A 16082-nucleotide genomic window follows, 5' to 3' on the forward strand; every position below is an offset into this window, starting at 1 on the left:
GGTGGGGTTTGGAATGTTTACTGTTTGGAGTGACATATCTGCATGCTTCTGCAAAGACAGTGATTATGTGTGAATAATGGTGAAAGTGTTTCTTTCTGTTTTGGGTCATCCTGCCTCAGTGGAAGATGGCTGGCATGTTGAAAAAAAAAAAATTCACCTGGTATAAGCAGTTGGTTTATTGTATTATTTTATGCTGTTCAGTTAATTGCTTTTTCAGCATCTGCAGAGTGTAGATGTGTAATGCTATATGTTCTGTGCATTTCCTAGGTATTTTGGAGAATGCATTACTAGAGAGACTCAATTGACTGCTCTCTTACACTCCTGCCCATCTGATCATCAGCGCCTAGTGGAGAAAAATCAAAAGGACCTCAAAAGTATGTTGCTTGTAGGGTATGTGGTCCATAAAGAAGTTTTGACTTTGTAGATTGTTTGAGTTTGTTTAAAGAAGTCATCTTTATTCTATATGACTTGTTGATACATCCTCTTATTGAATTATTCCCTGCAAGGGAAGGGCCTTGTTTCTTAAGGGCACTTTATTCAGTGTAATAGGGCTACACCTATTATAGATTCAGTGCTTTCCATTAATATAATAATAAAGAAAGATGAAAGTGAAAATACATACAAAAAGGTGAGTGGTGTGTTGAGGTATCTGTGGAGACAAAAAATGTTATCTGTGGAGGCAAAGAAGGGCATGTATGAGTGTATAGTGGTACCAACACTTCTATATGGGTGTGAAGCATGGGATGTTAATGCTGCAGTGAGGAGGAGGCTGAAGACAGTGATGTCACATCTAAGGGCAATGTGTGGTGTAAATATTATGCAGAGAATTCGTAGTGAGCAAATTAGGAAGAGGTGTGGAGTTACTAAAAGTATCAGTCAGAGGGTTGAAGAGGGGTTGTTGAGGTGGTTTGGTCATTGAGAGAGAATGGAACAAATTAGAATGACTTGAAGAGCGTATAAATCTGTAGGGGAAGGAAGGCGGGGTAGGGGTTATCCTCAAAAAAAAGTTAGAGGGAGGGGGGTAAAGGAGGTTTGGTGGGCGAGGGCCTTGGACTTCAGCAAGCATGTGTGAGTGTGTTAGATAGGAGTGAATGGAGGTGAATAGTTTTTGGGACCTGACAAGCTGTTGGAGTGTGAGCAGGGTAATATTTTGTGAAGGGATTTAGGGAAACCAGTTAGGCAGACTTGAGTCCTGGAAATGGGAAGTACAATGCCTGCACTTTAAAGGAGGGGTTTGGGGGTATTGGCAGTTTGGAGGGACATCTAAACTGTTGTATCTGAGCACCTCTGCAAAGACAATAATTATGTATGAGTGATGGTGAAAGCGTTGATTGATGATTGAGAGTGTTTTCTTCATTTTGGGTCACCCTGCCTCGATGGGAAATGGCCAGTGTGTTAAAAATAAAAAATATATTAATAAAAATACAGTGGTATCTTGATTCATTCCATGACCGAGCTCGTAACTCAATTTGCTCGTATGTCGAATCAGTTTTCCTCGTCGAAATTAATTGAAATGCCAATAATCCGTTCCAGCCCCCAAAAAACCACACCAATTTTTTTCGTCATAAACTTTATCCCTATCCCTTAATTGCTTAACTTACTTGCAACACTCTTCACTACTCCACCCAGCACCTTCACTGATCCACCCACCACCCTCACTAGTCCACCCACCACCATACCTACTCCACCCACCATTATCACTACTCCATCCACCACCATCACTACTCCACCTACCACCATCACTACTCCACCTTCCACCATCACTACTCCACCCACCACTATCACTACTCCACCCACTACTATCATTACTCTACCCACCACTATTACTACACCCACCACTGTCAGTGCTCCACCCACTGAAGGAACCTCCGTGAGGCAGGTAAATATCATGGAAGCCTTCCTTAAAGTTTCTGGAAAAACTGAGTGTTGAAATGGAGGTTACCCCATCCCTGAAGTTATACGAGAACCAAACAAAGGACGAGGTGCCTAACTACAATCTGGGATTAGTGTGGGAGTATTATCCTTCCAGTTATGTCTTGGAAGAGCATGTGGGATAGGACGAAGTACCTGACATACCTCTGGGTACAGAGTTGGATTTGACTTCAGATACGCAGCCAACTAGTGGCTGTGTATCTGAAGCTCGCTCATAACTCGGATTTTGGCTTGCAACTCAAAGCAAAAAATCGACCAAGCAACGACTCGTGACTCAGAAAACTTGTAAGTTGGGGCACTCGTAAGTCAAGGTACCACTGTAATTTATTTGTTATAGTTTTGATAATCATATTTGAGGAAGAGTGTGGATGTATTGGAGGTGTTTTCAGTGCCAAGTAATAACGGTGATACCCAGTAAAGATGAAAATCTTATAAAACTCATTTATTCACTTTTGTGAGGTAAGAGCAAGAGGTGACTTAATACAAATGTGGTATTTATCAGTTTTCAAATGAAATAGCTATATTGGTTCAGGAAAACCAGTTCTGATAGATTAATCATGACACACCAAATTTTTTAAATTACTCTGAAAGAAAATTATTTCAAAATAAAATTAAATACAGTGGAACCTCAGATTTTGAACGTATCACTTATCGAACATTTGAAAAATAGAACCCTTTTTTCGAACCAACTTTGTCCCTATCATCGAACGTGCCCCTATTTTTGGACTGCCGGGTACCAGACCTGTCCGCCAGCCCGCTCTGTCCTCGTCCTCATGCAGGCGCAGTGAGCCAGTTTGGCTTTGTTGATGCTTGAGTGAACACTAACCTGCGCTCTCATTCAAACATTTAACGATTATTTCATTGTGTTTAGTGCTTGTGGGACTGTGAAATAAGCTACCATGGGCCCAAAGAAACTTGCTAGTGGTACCCCTGTGGTAAAGAAAGTGAGAAACACCGTAAATGTGAAGAAGGAAATAATACAGAAGTATGAGAGTGGTGTGAGTCTTGCTGAGCTTGCCAGGATGTATGGGAAAAACAAGTCGACCATCGGTTCTATCCTGGCAAAGAAAGAACAAATCAAGGAAGCTGATGTTGCGAAAGGTGTTAATATGCTAACCAAAAAAAGACCACAAATAGTCGAAGAGGTTGAGAAGTTGTTGCTGGTGTGGATCAAGGATAAACAGATGGCAGGTGATAGTGTTTCAGAGACAATTATTTGCGAGAAAGCAAGGAAGTTGCATGACGATCTGGTACAGAAAACTCCTAGAACCAGTTCAGTGACAGAACCATGTCCCATTTTAGGGAAATGTTAAAGAGGCACCAGAAACAGGACTGTGGACAGTTATTTTGTGAGACAGGGGTCCAGTGACTCTCAAGCTGGTCCTAGTGGCATTAAAAGACAGAGAAGGGAAGTAACCCCAGAGAGGGCTTTACCTGAAGTCCTCATAGAGGGGGATTCTCCTTCCAAACACCAACCCCAACTCCCTCTCTCCTCCCCCCTATCTTCCAGATGCCATCACCAATCTTCAGTAAAGGTAAGTAAAAATGTTATTTTATATTTATATACATAATTGAACACTATATTTGTTGTGTGTATATAAAACTGTAATTAATCTCTATAAAATGTATTTTTTTGTGAACATTTTTGGGTTTCTGGAACGGATTAATTGTATTTCCATTATTTCTTATGGGGAAATATTGCTTCGATTTTCAGACTTTTCAAATTTAGAACTAGCTCCTGGAACGGATTAAGTTCGATATTTGAGGTTCCACTGTATGGCTCATGGTTGGAGTTTATTTTACAGCAAAACAAGGAGATAGCTTGGTCAGTGGGAATCTTGAGTAGAGAGAAACATAATGCCCAAACTGGCTAGATTTTTGTTTTTCATGTTGATATTAGCAGTTAGTTCTGTATAGCAGATCTTTGGAGTATAGCAGGTGGGCTTGGTTAATGGTACATAAAAATTTTGACAGATATTTGGCCAGAGTATTGGACCACTGTCTGTCCTTGAAGTGATAGGGATAACTCACAAAATTGTAATAACACCATTGTAATTAACTCACTAGCCATGGGTTTGAACCTCATTGCATTCAACGAGTGATAGGGATGTTAGAATTGTGCATTTTGAGGAGTCCATACATTTAGGCACGCTTGGAGTTGGTGGGGATCATGTAAGAGCTGTTTACCTTTAGGATCCTCCAGGCTTCAAACATTCTCGACATCCTGTAGGTGCTGGAATTCTGTGGCAAGTCTCCCATTTTTTCTGAAACATCAGTTTATTCATGATTACAACTCTCCTGTGTCTACTGTGGAGATCCTAGGGATGGAAAAGACAAGGATTTCAAAGACAGTTAAGGAAAATGTTCAAAAGAGAAAATAGCTAGTAAGATAGTTATTGACAAAAACAAAGGAATTGGTGTAAAACCAAAGACAGATAGCTTGAGTGAAAGAAATAAAATAGGTTTTATTAGACTAATTGCATGTACAGATACAAAAATCTCTTTGGCTTCAGTTTCTTGAAGGACATGAAAAGTTAATCTTAGGTATGATGTGCAGACCCCCAAGCCTAGATACTGACCACATTAAACTGCTATGGGACTAAATTTTAATGACATCTAGATACAAACGGTGATTTTAATGGGCAGTTTTGTTTTCAGCCTAAATGACGAGAGCAAGTTGATAGGAAATCTAGTATAGCAACTTCTTAGAGGTAGTCCAGGACTGCTTTTTAAAACATTTTCTAATAGCCAACAGAGGACATGGCCTTTATCTGGTATAGTAAATGAGGAATTCCTGATACATACTCATGAGGTCAGTGAAGAGCTTGAAAAAAAATGATCACTTACATTTATCTTTTGTGGAAACACCTTAATGATAAAACTGGACTCCCAGATTTTTGTTCTGTGGATTATATCAGGTTAACCCTTTGACTGTTTTGGTCGTATATATACGTCTTACGAGTCAGTGTTTCGGACGTATTAATACGCATAAATTCTAGCGGCTTCAAATCAAGCAGGAGAAAGCTGGTAGGCCCACATGTGAGAAAATGGGTCTGTGTGGTCAGTGTGCACCACATAAAAAAAAATCCTGCAGCACGCAGTGCATAATGAGAAAAAAAAAGGTGTATTTTCGTATAGTATTTATCATTGTATTCTCGTTTTCATGGTCTCATGTGATAAAATGGAAAACATATTACAGAAATAGAGATGATTTGATTAGTTTCGCAATGAAAACGACCTGGAAATTGAGCTCAAATTAGCAGAAATGTTCGATTTTTACCAATGTTCAGGAGTAAGCAAATCACACAACACGTCCATTACACATCAACTGGGGAGTCTTATATTCTTTCACTAGTGCACTGATATTATTTATACCATTTTTACAAAAATGCAGTAGTCTGCATAACAGTAAATTTTGTATTTTTTGTATGAATAAAAAATCAAAATAGAAAGCAATAGTAATGTAAGAGGGGCCTAGAGATGTGACTTATGAACCGAGGATATGTTATTTTAGTGCCAAGAATGTCTACATTGTTTATTTTGGACCCTATTTTGAAATTGGCATCTTTTTTAATTTGCATGAAATTGGCCAAAGTGCCAATTTCTGACCACTTTACTGGGTAGTTCAAATTGGTAAATGGGCGGTTTCTTGTACTCAACTGATAGAAAAAATGGAGTTCTAAAGAAATAGCTATGATTTTGGTCAACTGGAACAACGGAATTGGCCAAAAACAGGGCTCAAAGTTGGCAAAATCGCCAATGCGTATATATCTCTGAGACCGCTAACTTCACGGGAGCATAATTCTGTGAGTTTTCGACCAAATTTCGTACTTTTGGTGTCATTACCATCTGGAAAAGATTCTCTATCATTTCATAAGAAAAAATAATAATTTTTTTTTTTTTTTCCAAAAATTTGGCGACACAGAATGACAGTTTCAGAAAGAGGCTTGCGACAGTCAAGGGGTTAATGTACAGTACTATATGACTAGCATCGATTCGAGTAACATGGCTAGGAATTGCTGTGACAAAAACTTGATTGAGAATGGCAGGAAGGTTGGTAGACAGCAACCGCCGGAGGTACTACCATCCTGCCAAGTGAGTGTAAAATGGAAGCCTGTAATTGTTTTACATGATGGTAGGATTGATGGTTTCTCTCTTCTGTCTCGTAAACATGCAAGATTTCAGGTATGTTTTGCTACTTCTACTTACACTTAGGTCAAACTACACATGAATGTACAAACATGTATATACACACCCTTCTGGGTTTTCTTCTATTTACTTCCTAGCTCTTGCTCATTTCCTCTTTATCTCCATGGGGAAGTGGAACATAATTCTTCCTCCATAAGCCATGTGTGTCGTAAGAGGCAACTAACATGCCTGGAGCAAGGGGCTAGTAAACCCTTCTTCTGTATACATTACTAATGTTAAAAAGGGAAACTTTCATTTGTCTTTTTGGGCCACCCTGCCTCAATGGGATATGGCCAGTTTGTTGAAAGAAGAAAGAGTTTCCAGAGTGTTGTAAAAGCTACTGAAGCTGCATATTTCCCTAATAGAGGAATTAGAATTAACAAGAATGCCCCTAAATAGATAAACAAAATACCACATCTCTTTGTTAAAAATTTTAAGAGAAATTTACAAGAGAATTTAAAGATGGTCATACAGCAGACCAATACATCAAACTCATCAGAGATATAAAAAAAAAGGATAAGAAAAGCCAAAAGTTGAGAGAGAATTCAAGACCAACCAAAAGGGGGTTTGCTTCAAGTATAAAGGAATAAAATTCGGGAAAAGATATACCCAATTACATGTATCTCTGGTTAGTTACTGATGATGACAGAGAAATGTGTACCATTTTTATTACTTATTTCCTCTCTCTGTATTTACAGTAGCAGATACATATGAAATCCCATTAATCAATAATTATGTAGTACAGGATGAAGATAATGTAAGATCACAATAGTGACATTGTCCTCAAGACAAGCAGATAGATTAAAAAAAACATGGTCCTAAAGAACTGCTTTCAAGATTCTAAAGGAATGTAAAGATGAACTTAGTAAACCATTAGCTTGTCTCTTCAATAAAGCACTACTACATCAAACCTTATTGCCTCCCATTTCCCTGTGCTCTGTATGATCAGTATGGTTTTAGTATTCTATTAAATATAATAATTATTTTTATGGAGAGATGCTAGGCTAATACATATAGGTAATTAGGTTTGATCCAAGAAAGAGGAAGGTAGCTTCAGTTTCTTAGATCAAGAGCCTTCAAGAGTGTTAAGGAACCCCAACCCCTTATTGTTTAAATTATTTTAAATATCCTCGTGGTTATGTATAGTTTGTATAACTCATTATTTCTCACTGGTTTGCTTGCAGGTGCTTTGAAGTCTCTGAAAGAAGCCATGAAAGACTTGGCTGTTTCTGAGGGACAAAAATTTCTTACTCAAAACCCTAGACCTGAGGTGTACTTCCATCATCGTCGGGATGGAGATATGGACTATCTCAGTGCTATAATTAATGAGATCAATGATGAGGTAAATTTGTTTAGATTATTATTATTTTCACAAAAAAAACACAAAAATATGTTAGTTGCTTAACCCTTTGACTGTTTTGGTCGTATATATACGTCTTACGAGCCAGTGTTTCAGATGTATATATACTCAATAATTCTAGCGGCTTCAAATCAAGCGGAAGAAAGATGGTAGGCCCACATATGAGAGAATGGGTCTGTGTGGTCAGTGTGCACCACATAAAAAAAATCCTGCAGCACACAGTGCGTAACGAGAAAAAAAACTGATCGTTTTTTTGGATTAAAACGCCGACTTTGAGGTGTATTTTCGTATAGTATTTATCGATGTATTTGCGTTTTCATGTTCTTAGGTGATAAAATGGAAAACATATTACAGAAATAGAGATGATTTTCATTACTTTGACGAAGAAAACGACCTTGAAACTGAGCTCAAAGTAGCGGAAATGTTCGATTTTTACCAATGTTCAGGAGTAAACAAATTACACCACACGTCCAATACACGTCAACTGGGGAGTCTAATATTCTTTCACTAGTGCACTGATATTATTTATACCATTTTTACAATAATGCAGTAATCTGCATAACAGTAAATCTTCTAATTTTTTGTGTGAATAAAAAATCAAAATAGAAAGCAATAATAATATAAGAGGGGCCTAGAGATGTGACTAATGAACAGAGGATATGTTATTTTAGTGCCAAGAATGTCTACCTTGTTTATTCTGGACCCTATTTTGAAATTGGCATCTTTTTTAGTTTGCGTGAAATTGGCCAAGTTGCCAATTTCTGACCACCATATTGGGTAGTCCAAATTAGTAAATGGGAGGTTTCTTGTACTCAGCTGATAGATAAAATGGAGTTCTAAAGAAATAGCTATGAGTTTGGTCAACTGGAACAACGGAATTGGCTGAAAATAGGGCTCAAAGTCGGCGAAATCGCCGATACGCATGTCGCTGAGACTGCTAACTTTGCGGGAGCGTAATTCCATGAGTTTTCGACCAAATTTCGAACTTTTGGTGTCATTACCATCTGGAAAAGATTCTCTATCATTTCATAAGAAAATTAATTTTTTTTTTTTTTCAAAAATTTAGCGACATAGAAAGACAGTTTCAGAAAGGGGCCTGAAACAGTCAAAGGGTTAACTTGTAAGAAAAGAGTAGCGTGTGCATCTTTGAGATATTAAAAATTTATAAGTACAGTGGAACCCCATATTTTATACATAATCTGTTCCAGAAGGTTGGTCTAAATCCGAAACATACGAAAACCGAGGTAATATTTCCCATAAGAAATAATGTAAATACAATTAACCCTTTCAGGGTCCAAGGCCAAAATCTGAAGTCACGCACCAGTGTCCAAGGAATTTTGAAAAAAAAAAAATTATTTTTTCTTACAGAATTAAAGAGCATATTTTTGTGAAGGTAATAAAACAAAAAAAATTAGAATCTGATCAGTACTTACCGAGATACAGTGCCAAGAAGTTTGTAGAAAATGATGTGGTGGCGGCAACATCGACGAATTCCACATACGCGTATTATATTATTTTGTTTTTTTTGTTGTTTTTTCTTTTCTTTTCCAATTTTTTTCTATTCCTACTAACATTTGGGGCCTGAGAGACCAATACTGTATATAATTTATATATATAAACTCACTGTATTGAACACAATAACCGCACTAAAGTTATTATCATATTATTGTTTACCACTATTGTTTATTACAATAAACATGCACAAATATTGTATAATACTAATGTTCTATCATATATTTACATATTTACAATCACTGGACATGGTTTTAGAACTGCTGGAGCTTGTGGAACTCCTTGAAACAAGGCACCATGCACAGAGGCACCTTACATTCCTCACACATAAACCGAGTGTCTTTGCGTCTTTGTTGCCGTCGTTTTGTTTGTGCACAGACAATGCATCTCTTCTGAGCAAATTTCTTTTGAGTTGAAGGAAGCTGTATTATGAAATGATCACCTTCTCTCCTCAAACGCTTGGGTATATTGTGATGAATTCGAGGACCTTGTTGTATTGCAGGTGTTGTTACCTGGTACTTCATTATGAGTTGTCTGACAACAGACAAACAAAATTCACCATACGGTGGTCTGTTACCAGTCTTTATTTGGTACATATTATATGCATTCAGCATTGAAATGTCCATGAGATGGAAGAAAAGTTTCATGTACCACTTGTAACTCTTACGAACACAGTCAACAAAACCAATCTGCATGTCACACTTGTCAACCAAGCGCATGTTTTGTGTATAATCAATCACTGTCACTGGTTTTCGAATACGTTCATTAGTCACTCGATCAACTTTGCCACTGTCTTGCATTTCATTACGGTGAATGGTTGTCAACAATGTGACATCTCGTTTGTCATGCCACCGTAATGCCATGATGTCATTGGCAGTAAACACCTGCACGTCATCACCACGAACACCTGCATTGAGCCTGGGCATATGTTTACGATTAGAACGCACTGTGCCACACACATCTGTCTTGTTCACTCGCATGAAATCACTGAGTAATGGGCTTGTGTACCAGTTATCGGTATATAATGTATGGCCCTTACCAAGATATGGTGCCATCATGTTTCTCACTACGTCACCTGATATACCCAATAACATCTTGGTATCTTTCAATGTTTTACTACCCGTGTATACAACAATATCCAACACCAGGCCACTGTCACAATCACAGAGTACAAACAATTTTATACCAAAGCGGTTCCTCTTGCTCGGTATATACTGCTTGAATGACAGTCTACCTTTGAACAAAATCAAAGACTCGTCAATTACAAGATTCTTGAATGGATAAAAGTATATCCTGAACTTTTGTTTGAGATACATGAAAACATTTCTAATCTTGTATAACCTGTCACTTCTGTCAGGCCTGGTTTTGTCAGAGAAGTGCAACATACGTAACAGTAAGATAAACCTGTTCACTGGTATTATTTCACTGAAGGATGGGGTACAAATTAGCCGATCTGTGGACCAGTATGCTTTTATATTATGCTTATAGACGTGAGGCATAAGCATTATTGTTGCAAAAAGCAAATACATTTCTGCAACAGTCGTCTCTTTCCACCTGTGTAGTCTTGACTGTGGTGATAGGATCGTATTTGCCATGGTGTACTGAAAATACTTATTACTTTCCCTGACAATAATTTCCATCAATGGCTGGTCAAAGAATAATTCAAAGAATTCCAGTTCATTGGCCGTGGTTCCAAGGGGACAGGTAGGTAGAATTCCACTTTGAGAGTCATCAAAGTGGTGAGGGCTGGGAACAAAATTGGGATTTTGCTGCCAATCCCAGATACGGTTTGCTGGTGGATACTGGACATCATAGGCTGGTTGAACGGGTGGTTGTGGCGGGCTCGTGGGTGACGCTCCGCTTTGTCCTTGAACTGACGAGTCAGCAGCGTGGGTCCCCGCGTGGAGCAGCGAGTCACGCATGGCGGTGCCACTACCACCACCAGCCCCACTAACACCATCCACTGATGTTTGTGGCCCATCCATGCCAAGTGTAGCCACATCATCCTCACTATCACTACCTAAAACGGGTGTAGGGCCACGGGATGTACTCCGGGATGTACTCCGGGATGTACTACGGGATGTACTCCGTCCCCTAGACACAGCATAGGGTACACTACCCGAGCGCATGCGGCGGCGAACATACCGACGCTTCACTGGTGAATATGTTTCCTCACTATCACTACTCGAATGATCGTCGAGCGCAATAAAATCACAATCCACGTCAGAATCATCGTCATTACTGAAGTCAGAGGCCAGGCCACGGGAAAATATTAGTTTTCTCTTACGTTTAGGAACACCCGACCGTGAGTCACGAGTGCCCACACCAGAGGTAGAAGGTCGAGGATCGTCGGGGTTTTCTGCACTATTATCGATATCCTGGTCATTCTTTTCGGTCACTAACTGATCAAAGCCGTAGAATTCGTCTTCATTTCCACTTCCATCAGTGTCAGAACTATCAGATAGGAAGAGGAGAGTCCCAATTTTCCGGGGAGTGAGAGCTGACTTGCGACGAGGCATGGTGAACAAGGGCGACTGAGCCGGCGTTCCCACAATGCTATGCAGGCGCCTAGATTTTTTGTTTATGGCGCACACCCACGGCGCAGACCCATTCTCTCATATGTAGGCCTATGAGCGCTTTCGCGCTAAATTTGACGGCGCTAGAATTTTGGCGTAGATCTACGGTTTGGACACTCACCGACCAGCCGTAGATCTACGGGACGGACCCTGAAAGGGTTAATCTGTTCCAGACACCCAAAAATATTAACAAAAAATACATTTCTTAAAGAATAACTGTAGTTTTACATACAGAAAACAATGAGAAATAAATATAAATGGCTAATTTTAATGATAAATGAACATTACATACCTTTATTGAAAACTCTTCTTGGCATATTGAAGAAGGCAAGGAGGGGAGAGGGAGTTGAGGTTATTGTTTGGAAGGGGAATCCCCCTCCATAAGGACTTCAAGTATCAAAGCCCTCTCTGGGACTACTTCCCTTCTTTGTCTTTTACTGGCAATGGACCCCTGTCACACTAAAAATCTGTCCAGAGAGCTCTGTTTCTGGTGTCTCTAAGATTTGCCTAAAATGGGCAAGGTATTGTCACTGAACATGTTGCAGATACAGCTTGTATCAGCTTGGGCAGGGTGATATTTTTCAACATTTGTTGGGGGAGGAATTCTTCAGCCTCCACGTACTCCTTGAATTCATCAACGAATTCTTCAGCCATACGTTTGTCTGAACTTGCAGCTCACCATGCCTTACAACACTGTGTATGCCACTACGCTTCTTGAATCTGTTGAACCACCCTTTGCTGGCTTTAAATTCACTAACAGCAGCACTCATTCCAGGCATTTTTTTTTACGAGATCCGCATGCAACTGCTTTGCTTTTTTGCAAATGATCGACTCCACAACACTATCTCCCGCTAACTGTTTTTCGTTGATCCCACCAACAACAACTTCTCCACATCTTCGATTCTTTGTGATCTCTGTTTCGTTAGCATATTTACCCCTTTTACAACTTTAGCTTCGTTGATTTCTACTTTCTTTGCCAGGATGGAACAGATTGTTGATTTCAACTTCCCATACATCTTGGCAAGCTCGGCTAAACATATGCCACTTTCATATTTTTCTACAGTCTCTTTCTTGAATTTTAGTGTGTTTCTCATCTTTACCAAAGGGCTGGCACTAGGAACTTTGTTTGGGCCTATGGTGGGTTATTTTGCAGTCCCACTCAATAAACAAGCACAAAAATTGCAAAATGTTTCGGATGAATGCTCACTCAACCAGTGACTGAGCCAGACTGAGACATGTACGCATGAGAGTGGTGGCATCCCGGGCAGGTGGACGCATCTGATATGTACGATTTCCGAATGGAGGTATGAAATCCGGACCAAAATTTCACCCAAAAAAGTGTTCTAAGTCCAAATTATACGATATTCGGACCGTACGACAACCGGAGTTCCACTGTACCTCAAAATAAGGTGTTATGTGACATTATGTTAATCTAGAGCAAAGGAGCATTGGAGACAAAATTTCCAATAGCATCTAACTAACCTAAAGCAGTTTTTGCTATCAGAAGCCCCATATGTGTAATTTTCAGTAAATGCAGTTTTGTGATTTCACACTGATTACTTGGTAACTATTGGGAAAATAATAACACAAGTATTACTTGGTAATACCCTTGTTGCTATTTCCTGTGTATTTTTAATACCCTTGTTGCTATTTTATAAACTGATTAATACTCTAGTTGAAGTTTCCCATACTGATTAATATTTTTGTTGCAGTTCCCTCTACAGTAAGACCCCGTATCCACGGGGGATATGTTCCAAGGACCTGCCATGGATACCAAAACTGCAGAGTAGCAAACCCTATATATAAGTCCTATACATACCTATTATAAAGTTTAATTGATAAATTATGTACAATAAGTGGAGAATTATTACTTTTTCACTGATGGGAAGCACTTCAGGACTTCTCTCAAGCTTTGAAGAACTGCCAGCTTTTCTACTTTTGTGCTTTGGGGGGGAATTACTATTCAAAATTAAGAGGTATTTTTGGGCCACAATAACTTGGATAACTGAAACCGTGGATACCGAATCAATGGATTTGGGGGTTCTAATGTACTGTATTGGTTAATATCTGTACTACTGGTTTAAAAAGTGAAAGATGTGAATAGATGTTGTAGTATGAAGATAATTATAGCAGAGAGTCTTTATTTCGACATTCTTTTCTTCATGAATCAATCTTTTAACCTGTGTGTGAAACATCAGAATTAAGTCTTGCTCTGCTATGAGAATCTTTGTATTACCATTTTTTTATTACTGATTTCATCTCTTGTCATTGAGCAATCTCTCATCAAGGCAAAATGACCCAGAAAAGGAAATGTTCATCATTCATTCACTAGCTGGTTTGCCATAAGTGTGCTGATGTCATAATTCAGATTACCTGTGAACTGCAGTATCCCCACACCTCCTTCAGAGGGCAGAAACAGCCCTTTCCACTTCCAGCACCCAAATTCGGCTAACTGGTTGCCCTGAATCCCTTCAAAAATGCTATCTTGCTTGAACTCCAACAGTGCGTCTATTAAAAATTAAAAGTTATTCGTCTTCATTTATGCCTGTCTAACATGCTCACTCAAGCCTTCTGAATGCTTAAAGCTCCTAAAGATAAAAACTTCTTTTACCCCCTCCCTCCAGGTGTTCCTGGGATGACCCTTACCCCTTCTACCTGCCTCCTTAGATTTATGCACCTGCTTTGTCATCCTATACCTCTCCATGGCAAAACCACCTCAGCATCTCCCACCTTCTTTTAACTTCTACACTCTTAGCCCTCTGCATAATATTTACACCATACATTGCTCTCATACATGACATCTCTGCTGCCTCCAGTCTACCCCTGCTGCAATATTCACAGCCCATGCCTCATGCCCATATAAAAGTGTTGGTACCACCATACTCTTGTACATTCCATATAAATTTCTTTCCACAGATGCCTCAACCCACCACCCACCTTTGTCCCCCTTCATCTACTCTGTGGTTCAGCTTATCTTTTATGGACCCATCATCTGACATGTTCACCCCCAAATATCGATATTCAGTCATCTCTTCCCCATACTCGCTCCAGTCTTATATTCAATATCTCATTGCCTAACTTTTTTTTTTTTTTACCCTCATCACCTTTTATTTTTCTGTTCACTCTTAAATTCCTACTTGTATATTCGCTCCCAGATTCATCCACTAACCTTTTGCCACTAGGTTCAGAATCCCCCAAAACATCTATGTCATTGACAGAGCAATGCCCATTTTGTGTCAGAGGAAACATCTTTTAATCCACACCTCTCCCACCACCCTAGTATTTACTTCTTTTTACAGCCCCATTTATAAATATACTAAATAATTATGGTACTATCACGCATTCCTGTCTAAGTCCACTTTACTGGAAAATAGTCCCCCTCCCTCCAAACTATTATAACCTGAGCCTTACTTTTTTTTTTTTTAACACTTCGGCCATCTCCCACTAAGGCAGGGTGACCCAAAAAAGAAAGAAAAGCCCAAAAAGAAAGAAAAAACTTTCATCATCATTCAACACTTTTGCCATCACTCATACACTGTCTTTGCAGAGGTGCCCAGATACGACAGTTCAGATGTCCCTTCAAACTGCCAATATCCCAAACCTCTCCTTTAAGGTGCAGGCATTGTACTAACCATTTCCAGGACTCAAGTCCAGTTAACTGGTTTCCCTGAACCCATTCACACTCACACTGCTCACACTCCAACAGCTCATCAGGTCCCAAAAACTGTTCATCTCCATTCACTCCTGTCTAGCACACTCATGCATGCTTGCTGGAAGTCCAAGGCCCTCACCCACAAAACCACCTCTAACCCCTCCCTCCATTCTTTTTGAGGATGATCTCTACTCCGCCTTCCTTCCCCTATGGATTTATACGCTCTTCAAGTCATTCTAATTTGTTCCATTCTCTCTAAATGACCAAACCACCTCAACAACCCCTCTTCAGCCCTCTGACTAGTACTTTTAATAACTCCACACCTCATTCTAATTTGAACACTATGAATTCTCTGCATAATATTCACACTACACATTGCCCATAGACATGACATCTCCACTGCCTCCAGCCTCCTCCTCGCTGCAGCATTTACAACCCATGCTTCACACCCAGATAAGAGTGTTGGTACCACAATACTCTCATACATTCCCTTCTTTGCCTCCACGGATAATGTTTTGTGTCTCCACAGATACCTCAACACGCCGCTCACCTTTTTTCCTTCATCAGTTATGTGGTTAACCTCATCCTTCATAAACTCATCTGCCTACGAGTCAACTCCCAAATATCTGAAAACATTCACTTCCTCCATCCTCCCTCCAATGTGATATCCAGTTTTTCTTTATCTAAATCGTTAGATATCCTTACGCACTTTTCTCACACTCACAGCTTGCTTTTCTTCATTCATAAAAGATGTTATACATCCCTGGCCATTGCATGAAATTACTGCCTTCCTTTCTTCATTGACATTGAAAAGTTCCTCAAAATATTCCTGTCATCTACCCAATACCTCCAGCTCCCCATC

The 16082-nt window shown here is 39.5% G+C and overlaps 1 protein-coding gene across 4 annotated transcripts in view; it reads left to right on the top strand.

Annotated features, from left to right (window-relative positions):
* Positions 1 to 16082, top strand: part of LOC128689777 (alanyl-tRNA editing protein Aarsd1-B) — a 53094-nt gene that overhangs the window by 24087 nt on the left and 12925 nt on the right. For 3 of the 4 annotated variants that reach the window (XM_070087457.1, XM_070087459.1, XM_070087456.1), the window contains 2 exons: positions 268 to 374; positions 7305 to 7462. In XM_070087457.1, the coding sequence (XP_069943558.1) occupies positions 268 to 374; positions 7305 to 7462 (265 nt within the window). Of the gene's footprint in view, positions 1 to 267; positions 375 to 7304; positions 7463 to 13280; positions 14159 to 16082 lie in introns of those variants that run through there. The other variant, XM_070087460.1, reaches the window with a different exon arrangement.

This window comes from Cherax quadricarinatus, chromosome 22, assembly GCF_038502225.1.
Source record: "Cherax quadricarinatus isolate ZL_2023a chromosome 22, ASM3850222v1, whole genome shotgun sequence".
Classification (NCBI taxonomy): domain Eukaryota; kingdom Metazoa; phylum Arthropoda; class Malacostraca; order Decapoda; family Parastacidae; genus Cherax; species Cherax quadricarinatus.